The sequence below is a fragment of the Phacochoerus africanus genome, chromosome 11 (genome assembly GCF_016906955.1).
Source record: "Phacochoerus africanus isolate WHEZ1 chromosome 11, ROS_Pafr_v1, whole genome shotgun sequence".
NCBI classification, from domain to species: domain Eukaryota; kingdom Metazoa; phylum Chordata; class Mammalia; order Artiodactyla; family Suidae; genus Phacochoerus; species Phacochoerus africanus.
In genome coordinates this window covers 71,479,359-71,494,395 of record NC_062554.1, presented here as the reverse complement: position 1 = coordinate 71,494,395, position 15,037 = coordinate 71,479,359, and the positions used below count along the sequence as shown (strand labels likewise).

General features: G+C 34.2%; 1 protein-coding gene across 5 annotated transcripts in view; it reads left to right on the top strand.

Moving 5' to 3' along the window:
- The window catches only part of KRIT1 (KRIT1 ankyrin repeat containing), a 39,285-nt gene that overhangs the window by 7,853 nt on the left and 16,395 nt on the right, over positions 1 to 15,037 (top strand). For 4 of the 5 annotated variants that reach the window (XM_047753733.1, XM_047753736.1, XM_047753735.1 and 1 more), the window contains exons 4-10: positions 2,811 to 2,903; positions 4,806 to 4,935; positions 5,937 to 6,180; positions 6,383 to 6,498; positions 6,910 to 7,053; positions 12,492 to 12,648; positions 13,331 to 13,438. In XM_047753733.1, the coding sequence (XP_047609689.1) occupies positions 2,811 to 2,903; positions 4,806 to 4,935; positions 5,937 to 6,180; positions 6,383 to 6,498; positions 6,910 to 7,053; positions 12,492 to 12,648; positions 13,331 to 13,438 (992 nt within the window). Of the gene's footprint in view, positions 1 to 2,810; positions 2,904 to 4,805; positions 4,936 to 5,936; positions 6,181 to 6,382; positions 6,499 to 6,909; positions 7,054 to 12,491; positions 12,649 to 13,330; positions 13,439 to 15,037 lie in introns of those variants that run through there. The other variant, XM_047753738.1, reaches the window with a different exon arrangement.

Here is a 15,037-nt window from a genome sequence, read left to right as displayed (position 1 = left end):
GAGGTAAAACATACCTCTCTGTGCCTACTTTTTGATTTTGTAAAGCTTATTCGGTGCTTTTTTCTGTTTGTTCATCTTTATAGAGATTAGTTGTCTAATTCATCTCTTTCACTAAAGAGACTATTTTTGATACAGAGATAAGGCTGAATCCTGTGATTTGATTTGTTGATTATTTGGGATAGTTGTTCTCTAGAGATAGCTGACTATAAGCCTATTTCATAACTTCTGGAAGTATCATTCACTGTATTTTACTCCTTAACAGGTGACCTCCTCAGTAGGGCCTGAAGGGTTTTTGTGGGTTGGGGCCCTAAGCATTGTAACTCAAGATTATAAGAAGTTCCTGCATAAATTTACAGCTCTTTGATACACATTCTGAACCCCACAAAGAGAATCCCTTTTCCCTAATTATCAAATTTACTTTTTAAATAAAATGACCTAGAAATTTATCTTAGCTGAACCAAGAACTATCCCTATAGGTGATCAAGGCATGTGATAGGCTCTTTTGGATGCCACAAATTTGTCAGCTTTTTCTATCTCAGTCTTGGACATCTCTGATAAAGTTTCATCTGGATTTGTTTTACTATTACTAAATTTTTGTAGTTATCAGGATCTTTTCTAAGATCAAATTCCTGAGACAAAATCTGAGCCCAAATTACATATTTGCACTGAGACAGACAAGTCAGACTTTACTATGAATTAGATAAACTTTACCACTTGGATCATTTACCAAGAATCAGGATGTAAGTGATATTAGTATTAACAAAAATGTCCTCTGGCGCAGAGGGTTGAGTAGTTTTTCTTAGAAGTTATGAGAGGACAGGCACCCTGAAACATGTCTAGCACAATTATGCCTTGTACATACATTTAGATAATAGAATGTACCAATAAGTTTTCAGGCAGGAGTTCCCATTATGGCTCAGCGGTTTAAGAATCTGACTAGTCTCCATGAGGATGCAGGTTCGATCCCTGGCCTCCTTCAGTGGGTTAAGAATCCAGGATTGCCACAAGCTGGGGTGTAGATCGCAGATGCAACTTGGGTACAGCATTGCTGTGGCTGTGGCCAGCAAGCTGCAGCTCCGATTTGAGCCCAAGCCTGGGATATGCCACAGATGCAGCCCTAAAAAGAAAAAGAAAAAAAATTTTCAGGCAGCCTTTAATAAGAGAAATTAAAATAGAGAAGTTCTACTTAACTAGACAATTATTAATGAGCCATACCATATCCAGACTATCTTATTCAATTTAGTTTTTCTAAATGTATAAAATATTTTTATAGAATAATATAATTTCTTATATAAACATCACATGAAAATAACAAATGACTTTATAATAGCTGTAGTTGTGCCTCTCTATACAGTGCTATATATAGTTTACAAAGCATGAAACACTTACTCATGAAATTCTTAAATTGGTCCTGTGAGTTGGTAGATGGTCATTTTTACATTTGTAAAATGGAAATGCACACATAGGCTGTCACCTACAAAAATCACATTTCTCTTAGGAGAAGACAGGATTAGAACCTCATTTCCCAACTTTTAATCAGTTTTTCCCCCCATGACAGATCTCATAGTTATATATATAATTTGCACAGTATACAGTTCAGCAGTGGATCAGGGAGTTCCCATTGTGGCTCAGCGGTAATGAACCCAACTAGTATCCATGAGGATGCAGGTTCTATCCCTGGCCTTACTCAGTGGGTTAAGGATCCTGTGTTGCCATGAGCTATGGTATAGGTCACAGATGTGGCTCAGATCTGTCGTTGCTGCCAGCTGAGGCAGCTCCAATTCGATCCCTAGCCTGGGAACTTCCATTTGCCGCATGTGCGGCCCTAAAGAGAAAAAACAAACAAATAAACAAAAAAAAGTGGATCACAACTGGGCTTGGGGAAGCAGCAAGGTAGGAAAGAATAAATGGGACAAAACCTCAGCCATACAAATGTTGCCTCTGAAGTTTATTGGAATGTTATTCTGTATCTAACACATTTGGTACAAGTGTCCATTTTGTAAAAAATTATTTTAGGGCTGCAATAATAATAATCCATAATAATCACAAATATCGACTGTAGCATTTTGTGAATAAATGAAGTAACGAATTAACATTATCTACCTTCTACAGAAGGCACCCAGCCAGGCATTCTTACTTGGGTCAGGAACAAACTTCTGTTTCTTGAGTGGGGAGATTGGAAGGGTTAATAAAAATCTTGGCAAATGAATCAGAAGTTGAGAGATGTTAGAGTGCAAGACTTGCAGGTTATTATTTATAGCTTCCCTGCTGCCAAATCAGGAAGAACAGACTATGAATGGTGGTTGTGACTCAGAACAGTAATTTGAATCACAAATTAATCAAATTTTAGTAAAAACTAAAATTGAGAGTGGAGATTGAATATTAAATTAAGAGCTACTAAACTTTAAGACTTTACATTTTACCATCCTCCGTGGCTAGCTTAGACTTTAGTGAAATTCTTACCACTTACATCCCAACTGAATGAGGAAGTATATAGCTTCTTCACCTTGCAGAATGCCTTTCTGTTCAGCTGTTCTGTCAGTCCTTAGTAGGACAGTTTTCCCTGCTATGTGTAGTAAGTTTCTTTTCTAGTTAATCAGAACCACGAATCTATTAGTTGATTATTTACAGAATGATTTGCATTATTATCTGAATTACCAGTTTTTACTAGTGTTTATAAAAATTTGCTTTTTATATTTCAGTTCCTGTTAATACTGCCTTTAAAATATTTATTCTAAATCTCAAGATAGTTTATAAGATTTTAAAAGGCCTATTATTTTTATCTTTACTGACTTTAAAAAAATGATTAGGAAAACGAGTGATATTAATGAAGAAATTTCCTCTGGACGGGGAGAAGATGGGCAGAGAAGCAGCATTGTTTATTGTCCCATCAGTTGTCAAAGGTAAAGTCTTAAGTTTCATCTTATGAATCTTTATGTACTTAGGTGCTAAATTAAAGTCTATTGAAGAACTTAGGAATTTGGATTCATAATTACTATTGTAATACTATTGAAAAATACATGTTTTTAAGATAATAGAAGATGGAGAAATTTGTTACCTAAAGGTGTTTTGATTTCAAAGTAATATTCAGGCTTCTGAACTGAACAGTAATGCTTTTGTTTCTGTTTTTCTTTTTACAGCCACACCTGTGACATATGGAAGTTCCCTGGGCTAGAGGGTCAAATTAGAACTACAGCTGCTGGCCTACACCACAGCCACAGCAACACCAGATCTGAGCTGCATCTACTACCTACACCACAGCTTGCAGCAACGCTGAATCCTTAACCCACTGAGTGAGGCCAGGGATCAAACCCACATTCTCACAGACAGTGTGTTGGGTTCTTAACTGGCTGAGCCACAATGGGAACTCCAGTTTCTGTTTTTAAAGTAGAATAAAGAAGTGAGGAGTGAAGCCATAATCAAAATGAAAAATTTTCAGGTTATAATGAGGGATTTTTCAAAGACTGTGCTATAGATAGAGTAAAAATAGAAATGTATGTATTTTGGAAAATTAACATATGATCAGAACCTATTCTGTATTTGGGACACGAAAGTGTCAATAATAGTTCTAAATACCCTGCCCAACAGTATTGGTAATGTTAAAAAAACTTAGATATAATATGAAAATTTAATATGAGCCTTTGACAAGGAATTTATCCTATTATCCTGAAATAATAGAAAAAAATATTGAGTTTCAGCACAGACCTGGCAGCCCCACTAATTTTGTGTCCTGAGCAGGTCACCTCTTTAAGCCTCACCTCTCTATTTGTAAAATAGGTATTTGCTCCTACTTGGTTTATTGTGCTAGAATAATTCTTTTTTTTTTTTTTTTTTCCTCAGGGTTGCACCTGCTGCGTAAGGAAGTTCTTGGGTTAAGGGTCAAATCGGAGCTGCAGCCACAGCAACACCAGATCCGAGCCACATCTACAACCTACACCACAGCTCATGGCAATGCTGGATCCTCAACCCACTGATCGAAGCCAGGGATCGAACCTGCATCCTCATGGATACTGGTCAGGTTCTTAACCCACTGAGCCATGATAGGAACTCCAGTGTGCTAGAAGCATTCAATGAGGTATTAGATGTGAAAATCACTTTGAAATCTATAGAGAACTGGCTTCATGTAAGGTAGTAATAATACTTATATTAATTATCCACTGTGGACATCTCATCAGACTGCTGCTACACACAGTACTTACATGTATTTTATTAGCCAGCTCTAGCTTCCCAAATATATATTTTTTCCCAGTCATAGTTAGGTTAAAAAGTTCAGTATTTTAAATGGTTTTGGAAATCTTGTTAACCAGAATTTTACAATATTGTTGAGGAGGAGAAAGAGGAAACAATTTCTGTGGTCCTCCAAGATTCTAAATCCTGCATTTAACCAAATGGATAAGGTTATCCAAATCAAGAGCTGGCCAGCACTTGAATCCAAATCTAGAACAATATATATTATACTTAATTTTTAAAACATATTTATATACTCTTAAATAAAAAACATGAACAGAGTTCCTGTCGTAATGAACCCAACTAGGATCCATGAGGATGTGGGTTTGATCCCTGGCCTCACTCAGTGATTAAGGATCTGGTGTTGCCGTGAGCTGTGGTGTAGGTTGCAGACGCAGCTTGGATCTGGCATTGCTGTGGCTGTGGTGTAGGTCGGCAGCTGTAGCTCCAATTTAACCCCTAGCCTAGGAACTTCCATATACCATGGGTGCAGCCCTTAAAAAAAAAAAGCAAAAAACAAACAAAAATAACAAAAGTAGTTGTAAACTTTTTCATAATTCTTCATTTTTCTTTTTCAGATAATACTAAATATACATATACTCCAGGATGCCCAGTTTTTTATTGCCTACAAGATATCATGCGAGTCTGTAGTGAATCTAGCACTCACTTTGCTACGCTTACAGCAAGAATGTTAATAGCCTTGGATAAGTAAGAACTTCCATTGAAAATATTTTTTAATAAATCAAATACATGGTCATAGTTGAAATAAGCTCTGATGGATACAAATACTTTTGGAAGAAATAATAAAATTAATAATATATATATATATTAAAAACGAGTAAGTTTTTGAACTATAATATAAAAATTTAAAACCCCAAAGACAAGATTGTCCTGATTTGCTTGTGACATGTTAATTTAATTCTTCAAAATGACAAAGATTGCCCTGGCTTAAGAACTAAGATCCCTTTGTTAGAGAGCTACATTTAGTCCTCCTGACTTACCCTTATCAGGGAACGAGTCCTTTCACCTCTCATGGTTTTGTCTTTCTAAAACAGCAGGTCTGCTGTCACCTACATCTCAGTGGTTTAAATTTTAAAAGTGCTTCATGTTTTTCTAAAGGGGTCTTTATTATTTTAATGTTATATGCATTTAAAAAAATAGTTTGCTGAGTCCAAAACAAAATTTTATTTACAGAAAATTACTTAACTAACACTAATTAAAATTATGAAAATATGAATTAGTATTAAAAAGAATTATAGTTGCCTTCTTAGTGCAGTAGGCAGCATTTCACTCATAAAAAGAATAACCTATCAGAAATGGATAGTGGTTTTTACTTTTTTCATCTTCACTTGTTTTTTTATTATTTTATTTTTTGTCTTTTTATCTTTTTTGAGGGCTGCACCCGTGGCATATGGAGGTTCCCAGGTTAGGGGTCTATAATCAGAGCTGTAGCTGTTTGCCTACACCACAGCCACAGCAACAATGCCAGATCCGAGCCACGTCTGCGACCTATACCACAGCTCACAGCAACACTGGATCCTTAACCCAGTGATCAAGGCCAGGGAGCAAACCCGAAACTTCATGGTTCCTAGTCGGATTTGTTTCTGCTGCACCATAACAGGAACTCATATATTTTTTTTTTGTCTTTTCGTCTTTCATCTTCACTTTTGAACAAATTCTTCTACTACCTCTTCTTTCTGTTTTGCCAGGTGGTTAGATGAACGTCATGCACAGTCTCACTTTATTCCAGCTTTATTCCGACCTTCTCCTCTTGAGCGGATAAAAACTAATGTTATAAACCCTGCATATGCTACCGAATCAGGTCAGACAGAAAACTCTCTACATATGGGCTATAGTGCACTAGAAATAAAGAGTAAAATGTTGGCCCTAGAGAAAGCAGATGCCTGTATTTACAACCCTTTGTTTGGATCAGATCTTCAGTATACAAATCGGGTAAGAGTTGAATGAATTTTGGCTCTTATTTCAAAAAATATTTCATCTCAAATGTGATTTTTTTTTTCTATGACACAATTGCATCTATTTCTAATTGTAAACATTAGGATGACTTCTGCACTTAGCTCTGTTTCTATACATTAAATTCAAGTATCTAAAGCTCGTAAAGAGTTTTTGTTTTTGTGTTGTTTTCCCTTTCTAGGTAGATAAAGTGGTAATAAATCCATACTTTGGCCTAGGCGCTCCAGACTACTCAAAAATCCAGATTCCTAAACAGGAAAAATGGCAGAGGAGCATGAGCAGTGTCACAGAAGACAAGTACTGTTTTGCTTTTTTTCTCCACATTGCTTTTTAAAAACCTACATTCTAATGTTAAAATATTATTTGAAAAAATATATATATATTATTTGAAATGATATATGCAGTCAGTATGCAATGTAATCATTACATAAATGATATAGTTTATGGCTGCTCAGTGATATATAGCTTTCATAGATATATCACATTTTGTTTGAAAACAATTTGAATTTTGGAAGTTCCCTTGTGGCGTAGCAGGTTAAGGATCCAGTGTTGTCACTGCAGTGGCTCAGGTCGCTGCTGTGGTACTGGTTCTTTCCCTGGCTCAGGAACTTCCATATGCTGTGGGTGTGGCCAAAAATAACCAAAAACAAAACATTTGAATTTCAACAGTGCTGTTGTTTTTTTAAATTATTTGTTTTTAATGATTAGGGAACGACAGTGGGTAGATGATTTTCCTCTCCATCGAAGTGCCTGTGAAGGAGATACGGAATTATTAAGCCGACTTCTCAATGAAAGATTTTCAGTCAACCAATTAGATAGTGACCACTGGGCACCCATTCATTATGCATGCTGGTAAATACTTATTCTTTTCTTTTTAGAAAGATTGAAGCCTTAGTTATAAATTTTAGTGCTTCTTTTCAAAGCTGTTCCCATTCTAGTACTTTTTTCTCTACGTTGTTTGCTTTATGAGCTTTCTCTTGTGTATGTGCCACATTGTTCAATTTACAGGGTCTTCCTCATAGGAGAGATATCATTAGTGCTTTCAGACATCCCAAGGTCATGCAGTAGGCTAGCTAGTGACTAGCAAGTGCATCACATGGCACATGGTCCCTTATTTACCCTTGCAGTTTCTATTGTTTTCTACTGGAGTTGTGTTATGTTTGTTTATCCTTATTATATAATTTACATGTGTTAGCTACTAAGGATTTGACCTTGCATCATGTTAGAAAAGTAGGCTTTTAGTTCTTTGGGAAACTGTGGTATCAGGAAACACCCAAAAGTGTTCATTAGAATTAAAGCCTTTTTTTTTTTTCTTTTTAAAGATGAGACGAATTAGCTCACTAGATTGAGGTTAGCCTTTTCCACTAGTTGCCCATTGTAGTTCTTGCTGTCCTACTCTTCTCACATAATAATAACTTTTCCCTTCAGCCTGGGCTGGGATCTTAAATTTGTGTTCATAATACTAGTTAACTTTGATATAGCCCATCCTCTAAAAATGATGTAATAAAGTTGTTTACCATTATTTCTTATGGGGATGTTGCTTTTACTTTATTATATAAAGTGAGCTTTTTTGGCTAGTTTAAGAATTGCCTATGTTATTTACTTCCTGATAAATATCCACAACTTTTTAGCTGCATGACATTAGGCAAGTTACTTCACCTCTTTGCATCTTAGTTTATTTATCTATATGTAAAATACATTAATTAGATTATTTCTAATTGAAATTCTTTTGATTTTAGTGATTCCAATATTTGTGATCAAATAGCTAAATATAGTTGCTTTTAATATATATTTTCTTCATTAAAAATATGCATTTCCTTGAAAATATGCTCCTTTATTAAATAAATGTGCTCTTAAATATTTTTGTTTCCTTAAAAATATGTTCCTTTATAAGTGTATTCTTAATTGTTTTCCCATTACAGGGAATTTTTATACTCAGATTTGGAAAGAGTTACCCTAAATCTTCTTTAATTGAACTTATAGTTGTTTCTTCAGATTACTGGTAAATACTGCTAGCAGCAACAGTCTCAGAAGAAATCATATGCTTTTCCTGGAGCCAAACAAACAGAGGTAGAGAATATAGTTCTGACCCCAAGAAAGTATACTGTGGGCTTGGGAAAGGCAGAGGCAGTGAGTTTTAGCCTAGGAATCCCAAATTTATATTAGCCTGTATTGTTGCCCTTTTTGTGGCAGGGGGCTATTTTTTTCTTATTAAAAGAATGGGAGGAGTTCCCTGGTTGTCTAGCAGTTAAGGATTCGGCGTTGTTATTACTGTGGCTTGGTTTGCATTCAGTCCCTGGCCTGGGAACTTCCACACGCCACAGGCACAGCCCCCCCAAAAGAAGGACAGTCCTATTTCTACTACCTATTACATAAAAACAGAAGTATGGTATAGGATTTAATGTGCTTTGGAATGTACCTAGGTTTCAGTCCCAACTAAAACTTTTAGTTCCTAAAAGTATGGCCTTTAGCAAATTACGTAACGTCTCTAAGGAATATGTTTCTTTTTCCAAAAGATGAGCTTAATTATAGTGCCTTTCTTAACATTAAAGGAGAAAATGCAAATAAATGCATGGAAGGGTGCCTGGCAGTAATAAGCACTCAAAATTGTTGGCCATTATTAAAGTATTGTAAAAATTTTAACATTTGATATCTAAATCTGAAATTCATTGATGTGTTGTATTTTTAGTTGGAAAAATCTTATTACTATAATACATCAAAGAAGAGTTTTATCCTTCAATAAAATTAATTTTGTTAGCTGGAAATAATAACCAAGTTTAATACACCAGGAATAGTATGGGTCAACCATGCAGTACTTTTAATAAGATAGATCATTTGATTGATGTGAATTTGAATGTAGACTGATTTAACTCTTCAGTAAAGAATGTAAATTAAAAATGTACTCTTATTCGCTGATTGGCCTAAGGATTAAAAAGGGGGATGTTGGGCTCTCTCATCACGGGACTGGGATTTAGGACCTTTCTTTATAAACTTACACAAGATGTTTTAGCCTTCTTGGTCTATTTTCTCATCTTTAAAATGAGGGATTTTATTAGATCAGTGGTTCCCAAACTTTTGTTTCAGGACTCCTTTTCACTCTTCAAAATTACAGGATCCCAGTGAGCTTTGTTTCATGTGAATTACATCTAGTGTTATTTATTATATTAGAAGTTAAAACTGAAAAATATTTTAAGCATTTCTTAATTCATTTTAAAATAACAATAAACAAATATTAACATAAATAACAAAATTTTATGAAGTATACCTTATTTTCCAAAATAAAAAATTAATGAGAAAAATAGCATTGTTTTACATTCTTGCATCTCTTTATTCTCTAACCTCATAGACAGTTGGATTCTCACATCTGATTCTGCCTTTAATTCATTGTGATTTACATGTCATGTAGCTTCTAGAAAACTCCAGCGTACACTTATGAAAAACAAGAATGAAAGTATGTTTGACCTAGAAGACACCCTGAAAAGATATCAAGATCTTGATGCTTTCCTGGATCACTCTTTGAGGGCCATTTAATTAAATCACCTCAGGATTACTCCAAGCTTTAAAAATTCTCATATTGATGACAAGAGTCTAAAAACTTTTCTTTATCAGAATCACCATTTTCAACTACTATATAAATTGGCTTTCTCCCCAAATGGGTAACTTATCAACCATTCAGTAAATGTTTTGCTGACATCCCATAATTTCTCACCTCTCAAATCAGTGTCTTTTCTCTCCGATAGTACTTTCCAGTTTCATGTCATTGCTAGAGAGTGTTTTAGAACTATGATTTGGCTCCTTACAAATTATTCCATCTGCTATCCTTTGAGCCTTCACTGTAGCCAGCTGTCTATTTTTTTTTGTCTCTTTCATCCTGCTAGCCTTTTGGTCCTCCCCTGTAAGATATTCTAAATCCTTCTACTGTTAAGAGCTTCAACTACCACTGCTTTCTTTCTTCACTCTCATCAGCTAGTTCTACACCCTCTGTTTTCAAAGAAGGTTGAAGCCATCAGAAATGTCCTCCTTCTCCACTTCTAATCATCATTTTTTATTCCCATCTCTCTCCTGTATCATAAGGTATGCAAGTAAAAATCCTTTTTCTTCCCCATTAAATTCACTTCCTCCTTTTCTGCATTTTGTTTCTTGCTGTTTTCAAACATACATTGGTCTTCTCCCTCCTTGAAAAAGAACCTTAATTTGAACCTGCTGCCTCTTTTGGCCACTATCCTGTTTCCCTCGTTCTCTTTATAATTGCTAAGTGAGCCATACATAACTGCTTTCTCTTTTTGACTCTTCATGAACCTTCTTAACATTTTCCTTTTCCTGCTCTGCCCCACTTAATACTGTTGGCCAACTCTTTGATCTAAGAACAAATTGAAGTTGAAAGGGCAGCTATAATGGAGCTATAATGCAGGTCAGTACAAATGCAAGATATAATTGTTACGTTATCATTATTATTGAAATACTGACCTCTGTTCTGTGACCCAAGCATATGTTATAGTATGGACACTGCTATACTAAGATACAGAAAACTGGATTCTAACTGCTAGTACCCATGAGACCTTGGGCAAGTTACTTTACTGGTAACTTCATTTTTGTGCATTATAAATATCTCTGCCTGCCTCATAAGTTGCCGAAGATTATACTAAGTAATTATGTAAGGAAGTACCTCGAAAACTTTAAAGTGTCAGACAAAATGTATGTTTATATTAATTATTTTTATTGTTACTTCTTGAATTGTTCCCTTAGTATCTTTTCCTGTCCTAAAAGATTGTTTTTAAAGAGGCATTTCATTGTTCTAAGATGTTCATCTTTCTCAAAATTCTCTCAGAAAGATTTCATCTATTCTCCCAGCCTTAACAGTAAGTCTTTTCAGTTGGATGAATTTGCATATTCTCAGATAAATATCTCAAGCCTTTGCCTTCCTCCTGTGTACCAAGCCTGCATTTTCAATTGCCAACTGAACAGTTTAGTCACTCATTTTTTTTTTTTTTAATGAATAAGGCAGTCTGGAGAAGGCAAAGACACCACCCTCAAGGAACTTCCAGGCTGATAGAAATGTATATACATAAGGATGAAAGTAGTTAAAGTGAGATTTTAAGAAAGAGTAAAACTGTACAAATGTAGTGAGACTAGAGAGGTGGTAGATTTTAAACTATTTCAGAGAAATAATAGATCTTAACGTGAACAAAATCGTTGGTAGTGGCGAAGGACCTCTCAAGAAAAGCAAAGAACATGAGCAAAATGTCACATGAATAAGAAGGTTAGGATACAAGTGGCAGTTTCAGGGCATAGGAAAACCACAGGGTATGTGAAGGGGAAGAAAGGAAAGTTGACAGCAAATCAGAGCAGTTGTAAAGATGTGCTATTTTCCCCTCTTCCTTTCCTCTTCTACCCATTTATTTCCAAACAGTGAATTACCTTTCCACCATTGCTTCGGCTTATAGCATTATATAAGTCTTCTTAACCAAGTGGTGGACTCACTGTGTCTGACACATGCTGTTTCTACTCTTCTTGGTCCTAGCTTTGCTTACTTATTTTCTTGGCTACCCAGAATATTTTACCTCTCTTTAGCATCTCTTCAGTTTCTTCCTCTTTAAAATCCAGTTCAAATTGTTCTTCCATCAGAACACTTTTTAAGACCATTTTAGACTGAAATCTTATCTTACTTTTCCAACACTTTTAAAGTATTAATTTTAAACTGTTATGATTTGACAAATATAAAGTACCTTATTTTGATTGTTATCGTAAACTGTTATTACTTAAATTTTAAAGCATTATGTAATTTATTCCATGTTTTTGTTTTCCTCTCTGATTACATTGTAAGCCTTTACTCAAGCAGAGACCACGTATCTTAACATACCTTTGTCTCCACATTGCTCAATACAACAGCTACATGTAGAATTATGTCTTTGGGCCTATTTTGTAAATCAAAGGCAGGCCTAAGTAAAAAGCATTATTAAATTTATGAGTTAACTTTCTGCTTCTGAACATATTTTGACTAAAAATTTTATATCCCTAATTTATAATTTTTAAATTTTGTGTGCAGTGGTTCTCCATCATCTGCTTCTGTCTTATATTTGAGATTATATTTTCTCCCAGTTGATCAGAAATAGAAACAGTTGAATTGAATCAGAATAATTCATAAGAAATCTCTAAGCACTGAAAACATCAGTGTCTTCATTCCTTGTTCTCTGGCTTAGAAAAATCTTGTATTTCTTTGAGATATTGTCTAATATTTGGATTTTCAAAACATTTCAGATAACTTTTTAGGTTTGTTTTTTTTTTACTAGGTATGGAAAAGTTGAAGCTACACGCATATTGTTAGAGAAAGGAAAGTGCAATCCAAACCTTTTAAATGGACAACTTAGTTCTCCTCTTCATTTTGCTGCTGGAGGAGGACATGCTGAAATAGTACAGATTCTCCTAAACCATCCAGAAGTTGACAGAGTAAGTTGTTTTCTACAATTTTCTCCCTTCCTTCCTTCCTTTCTTTTTCACACAGTGAATAACAAGTAATGACACTAAAATGTTCAGTTGTTCACTTAAGAGGTCAGCTGAAAAATAAAAACAAATTTAACTTACTATACAGAATAAGTAATATTTATGTATAAACCTTGCTTTTGTGTATAATTTTAAAAATTGTAGTAAAGTGTACCTCATAAAATTTACCATTTTAGCCATTTATAGATGTATAGATCAGTGACATTAAGTACATTTACATTGTTTTACAACATCATAGTCATTCATCTCCAGAATGTACATAAAATTTAACCTCTTCTCAATTTATAGTGTATTTCCTCAAAAATATCTTTAATGAGGAAACAGATTTGCTATACATTTTTTGAATTTGTAATAACAAGTATTTTGTAAAGGGAAAAATAATAGCTTTAACAAAACCTTTGTTGTTGCTTTACTCAGAACTTTAAAAAAATAATTACATCGATTAATGCTTTGCATCTTTCAACTGTCAGTTCATGTTTATTTTAGGTAGAGCACGTACTAAGCATGGTTAATATTGACTTAATACATGACAGTAGTCTTTTTTATGAAACTTTGAATGATATTTTCCTTATTTGCGTATTTGTAATGCCTTTTTTCTTTAACCTCTTCTTTTCCCCCACATTTCTAGCATATAACAGATCAACAAGGACGATCTCCTTTAAATATCTGTGAAGAAAACAAACAAAATAATTGGGAAGATGCTGCAAAATTGTTGAAGGAAGCCATTAACAAACCAGTAAGAATTATCTTCATAAATACTAGTTAGAGCCAAACATCATATTTAAATTGATAAGTAATTTGAAGATCTTTGGCAGAGTAGTAGGATAAATATATGGATGGCTTCTTTACTGATTTTATAAACCTCATAGTTAGAGTTCAGATGCATTTGGACATTTATTCTTCCATATCAAAATAAAACTTGTAGTGTAAATAAATCTTTGAATCACTTAAAATTAACTGCAATTGCATTGTAATCTCTATACTTGATATGCCAGTTACAAATTGTAATCTATTCATTGAAGCATATTTCTCTACTTAGGCCTTCTAAGCAATACTTTATATTTGTAAATAATGATATTATATATCATTTAGTAATATAGTTTCAGCAAGTTACTTATCTGTTACAGATTAATTTTTCTCCTCAAGAGAGTGAATGGGTTAAAATAGGAGATTTCCCAGCTTTTTTATTCTGCCACTTCAACCTGGTCTTTCCATTTACTTATGTCCAAAATAATTAGCAGCGACATTAAGACAGAGAAGAATTAGCAATTAGAAAAAAATTCAGTTATACCTAAAAATTATAGTGATGATAAAACTATTATCAATTTAAAAATCGTTTCAAAATTTGCAAACCAGATGAAAGGATTTATACCAACTGGTAAAAGTTTGATACCAATAGGTATCACCTGTATGTCTGAGCCTTTCCAGAAATTTCCATTCACAGACAATAAGTATTTGCTGAGTACTTCTATAAATTTAACACCATGAAATGCTGAAAGTGATAAGTGATAAAGAATATACACATGATCTCTGCCTTTAAGGAAAATTACTCACACATTCATATACATTTTTGTCAAAACACTATTCGATGAACACAGGACAAAGACAAGGAAATAGGTACAGGGAGTAAAAGGTAGCCTTCTGTTATATACTTCATTGCAGTTTTAAAATAAATTTATTTATATTTTGGCCACCCCACAGCATATGAAGTTCCCAGGTTAGGGATCAGATGCAAGCCACAGTTGTGACTTACACCACAGCTGAGGCAACACTGGATCTTAACCCACTTCCTGGCCAGGGACTGAACCTGTGTCTCAGAGACACTGTTGATCCTGTTGCACCACAGGGGGTACAATTTATTTTCTAACTGTATAATTAAAACATTTTTATTTCTCATAATTTTTATATCTGAATGTATAAGATAAGAGGAATTAGGTACTTTTATCTAAAATGAACTGTCCTGGAAGTTGTTTGGAAACATCAGTTACTTCCTATAACAATAAAAATGTACTGAAAATAGCACTTTTTTCTGGGATTTTCTGACTGGAGGAAAGAAATTGGCTCAAGGTCCATTGGTCCATAACTTTAATGTATAAAGTCTTCTATCACACATTCCTCTTAGGAAAAATTATTGGTGGTACATATTTCTACATTATAATTTGTGGCCCACCAAACTCATGAAGTACTTGACTTAACACCAGATTTAGTTAACCAAATCTATATCTCCATTTGATATTTACGTTGTACATTAATGGCTTTAAAATATCCTCTCAGAAGATTCTGAAGTTGAATTTTTTTTTTAGAAATAATGTGAAAAAAAAGAAAAAAAAAAGGA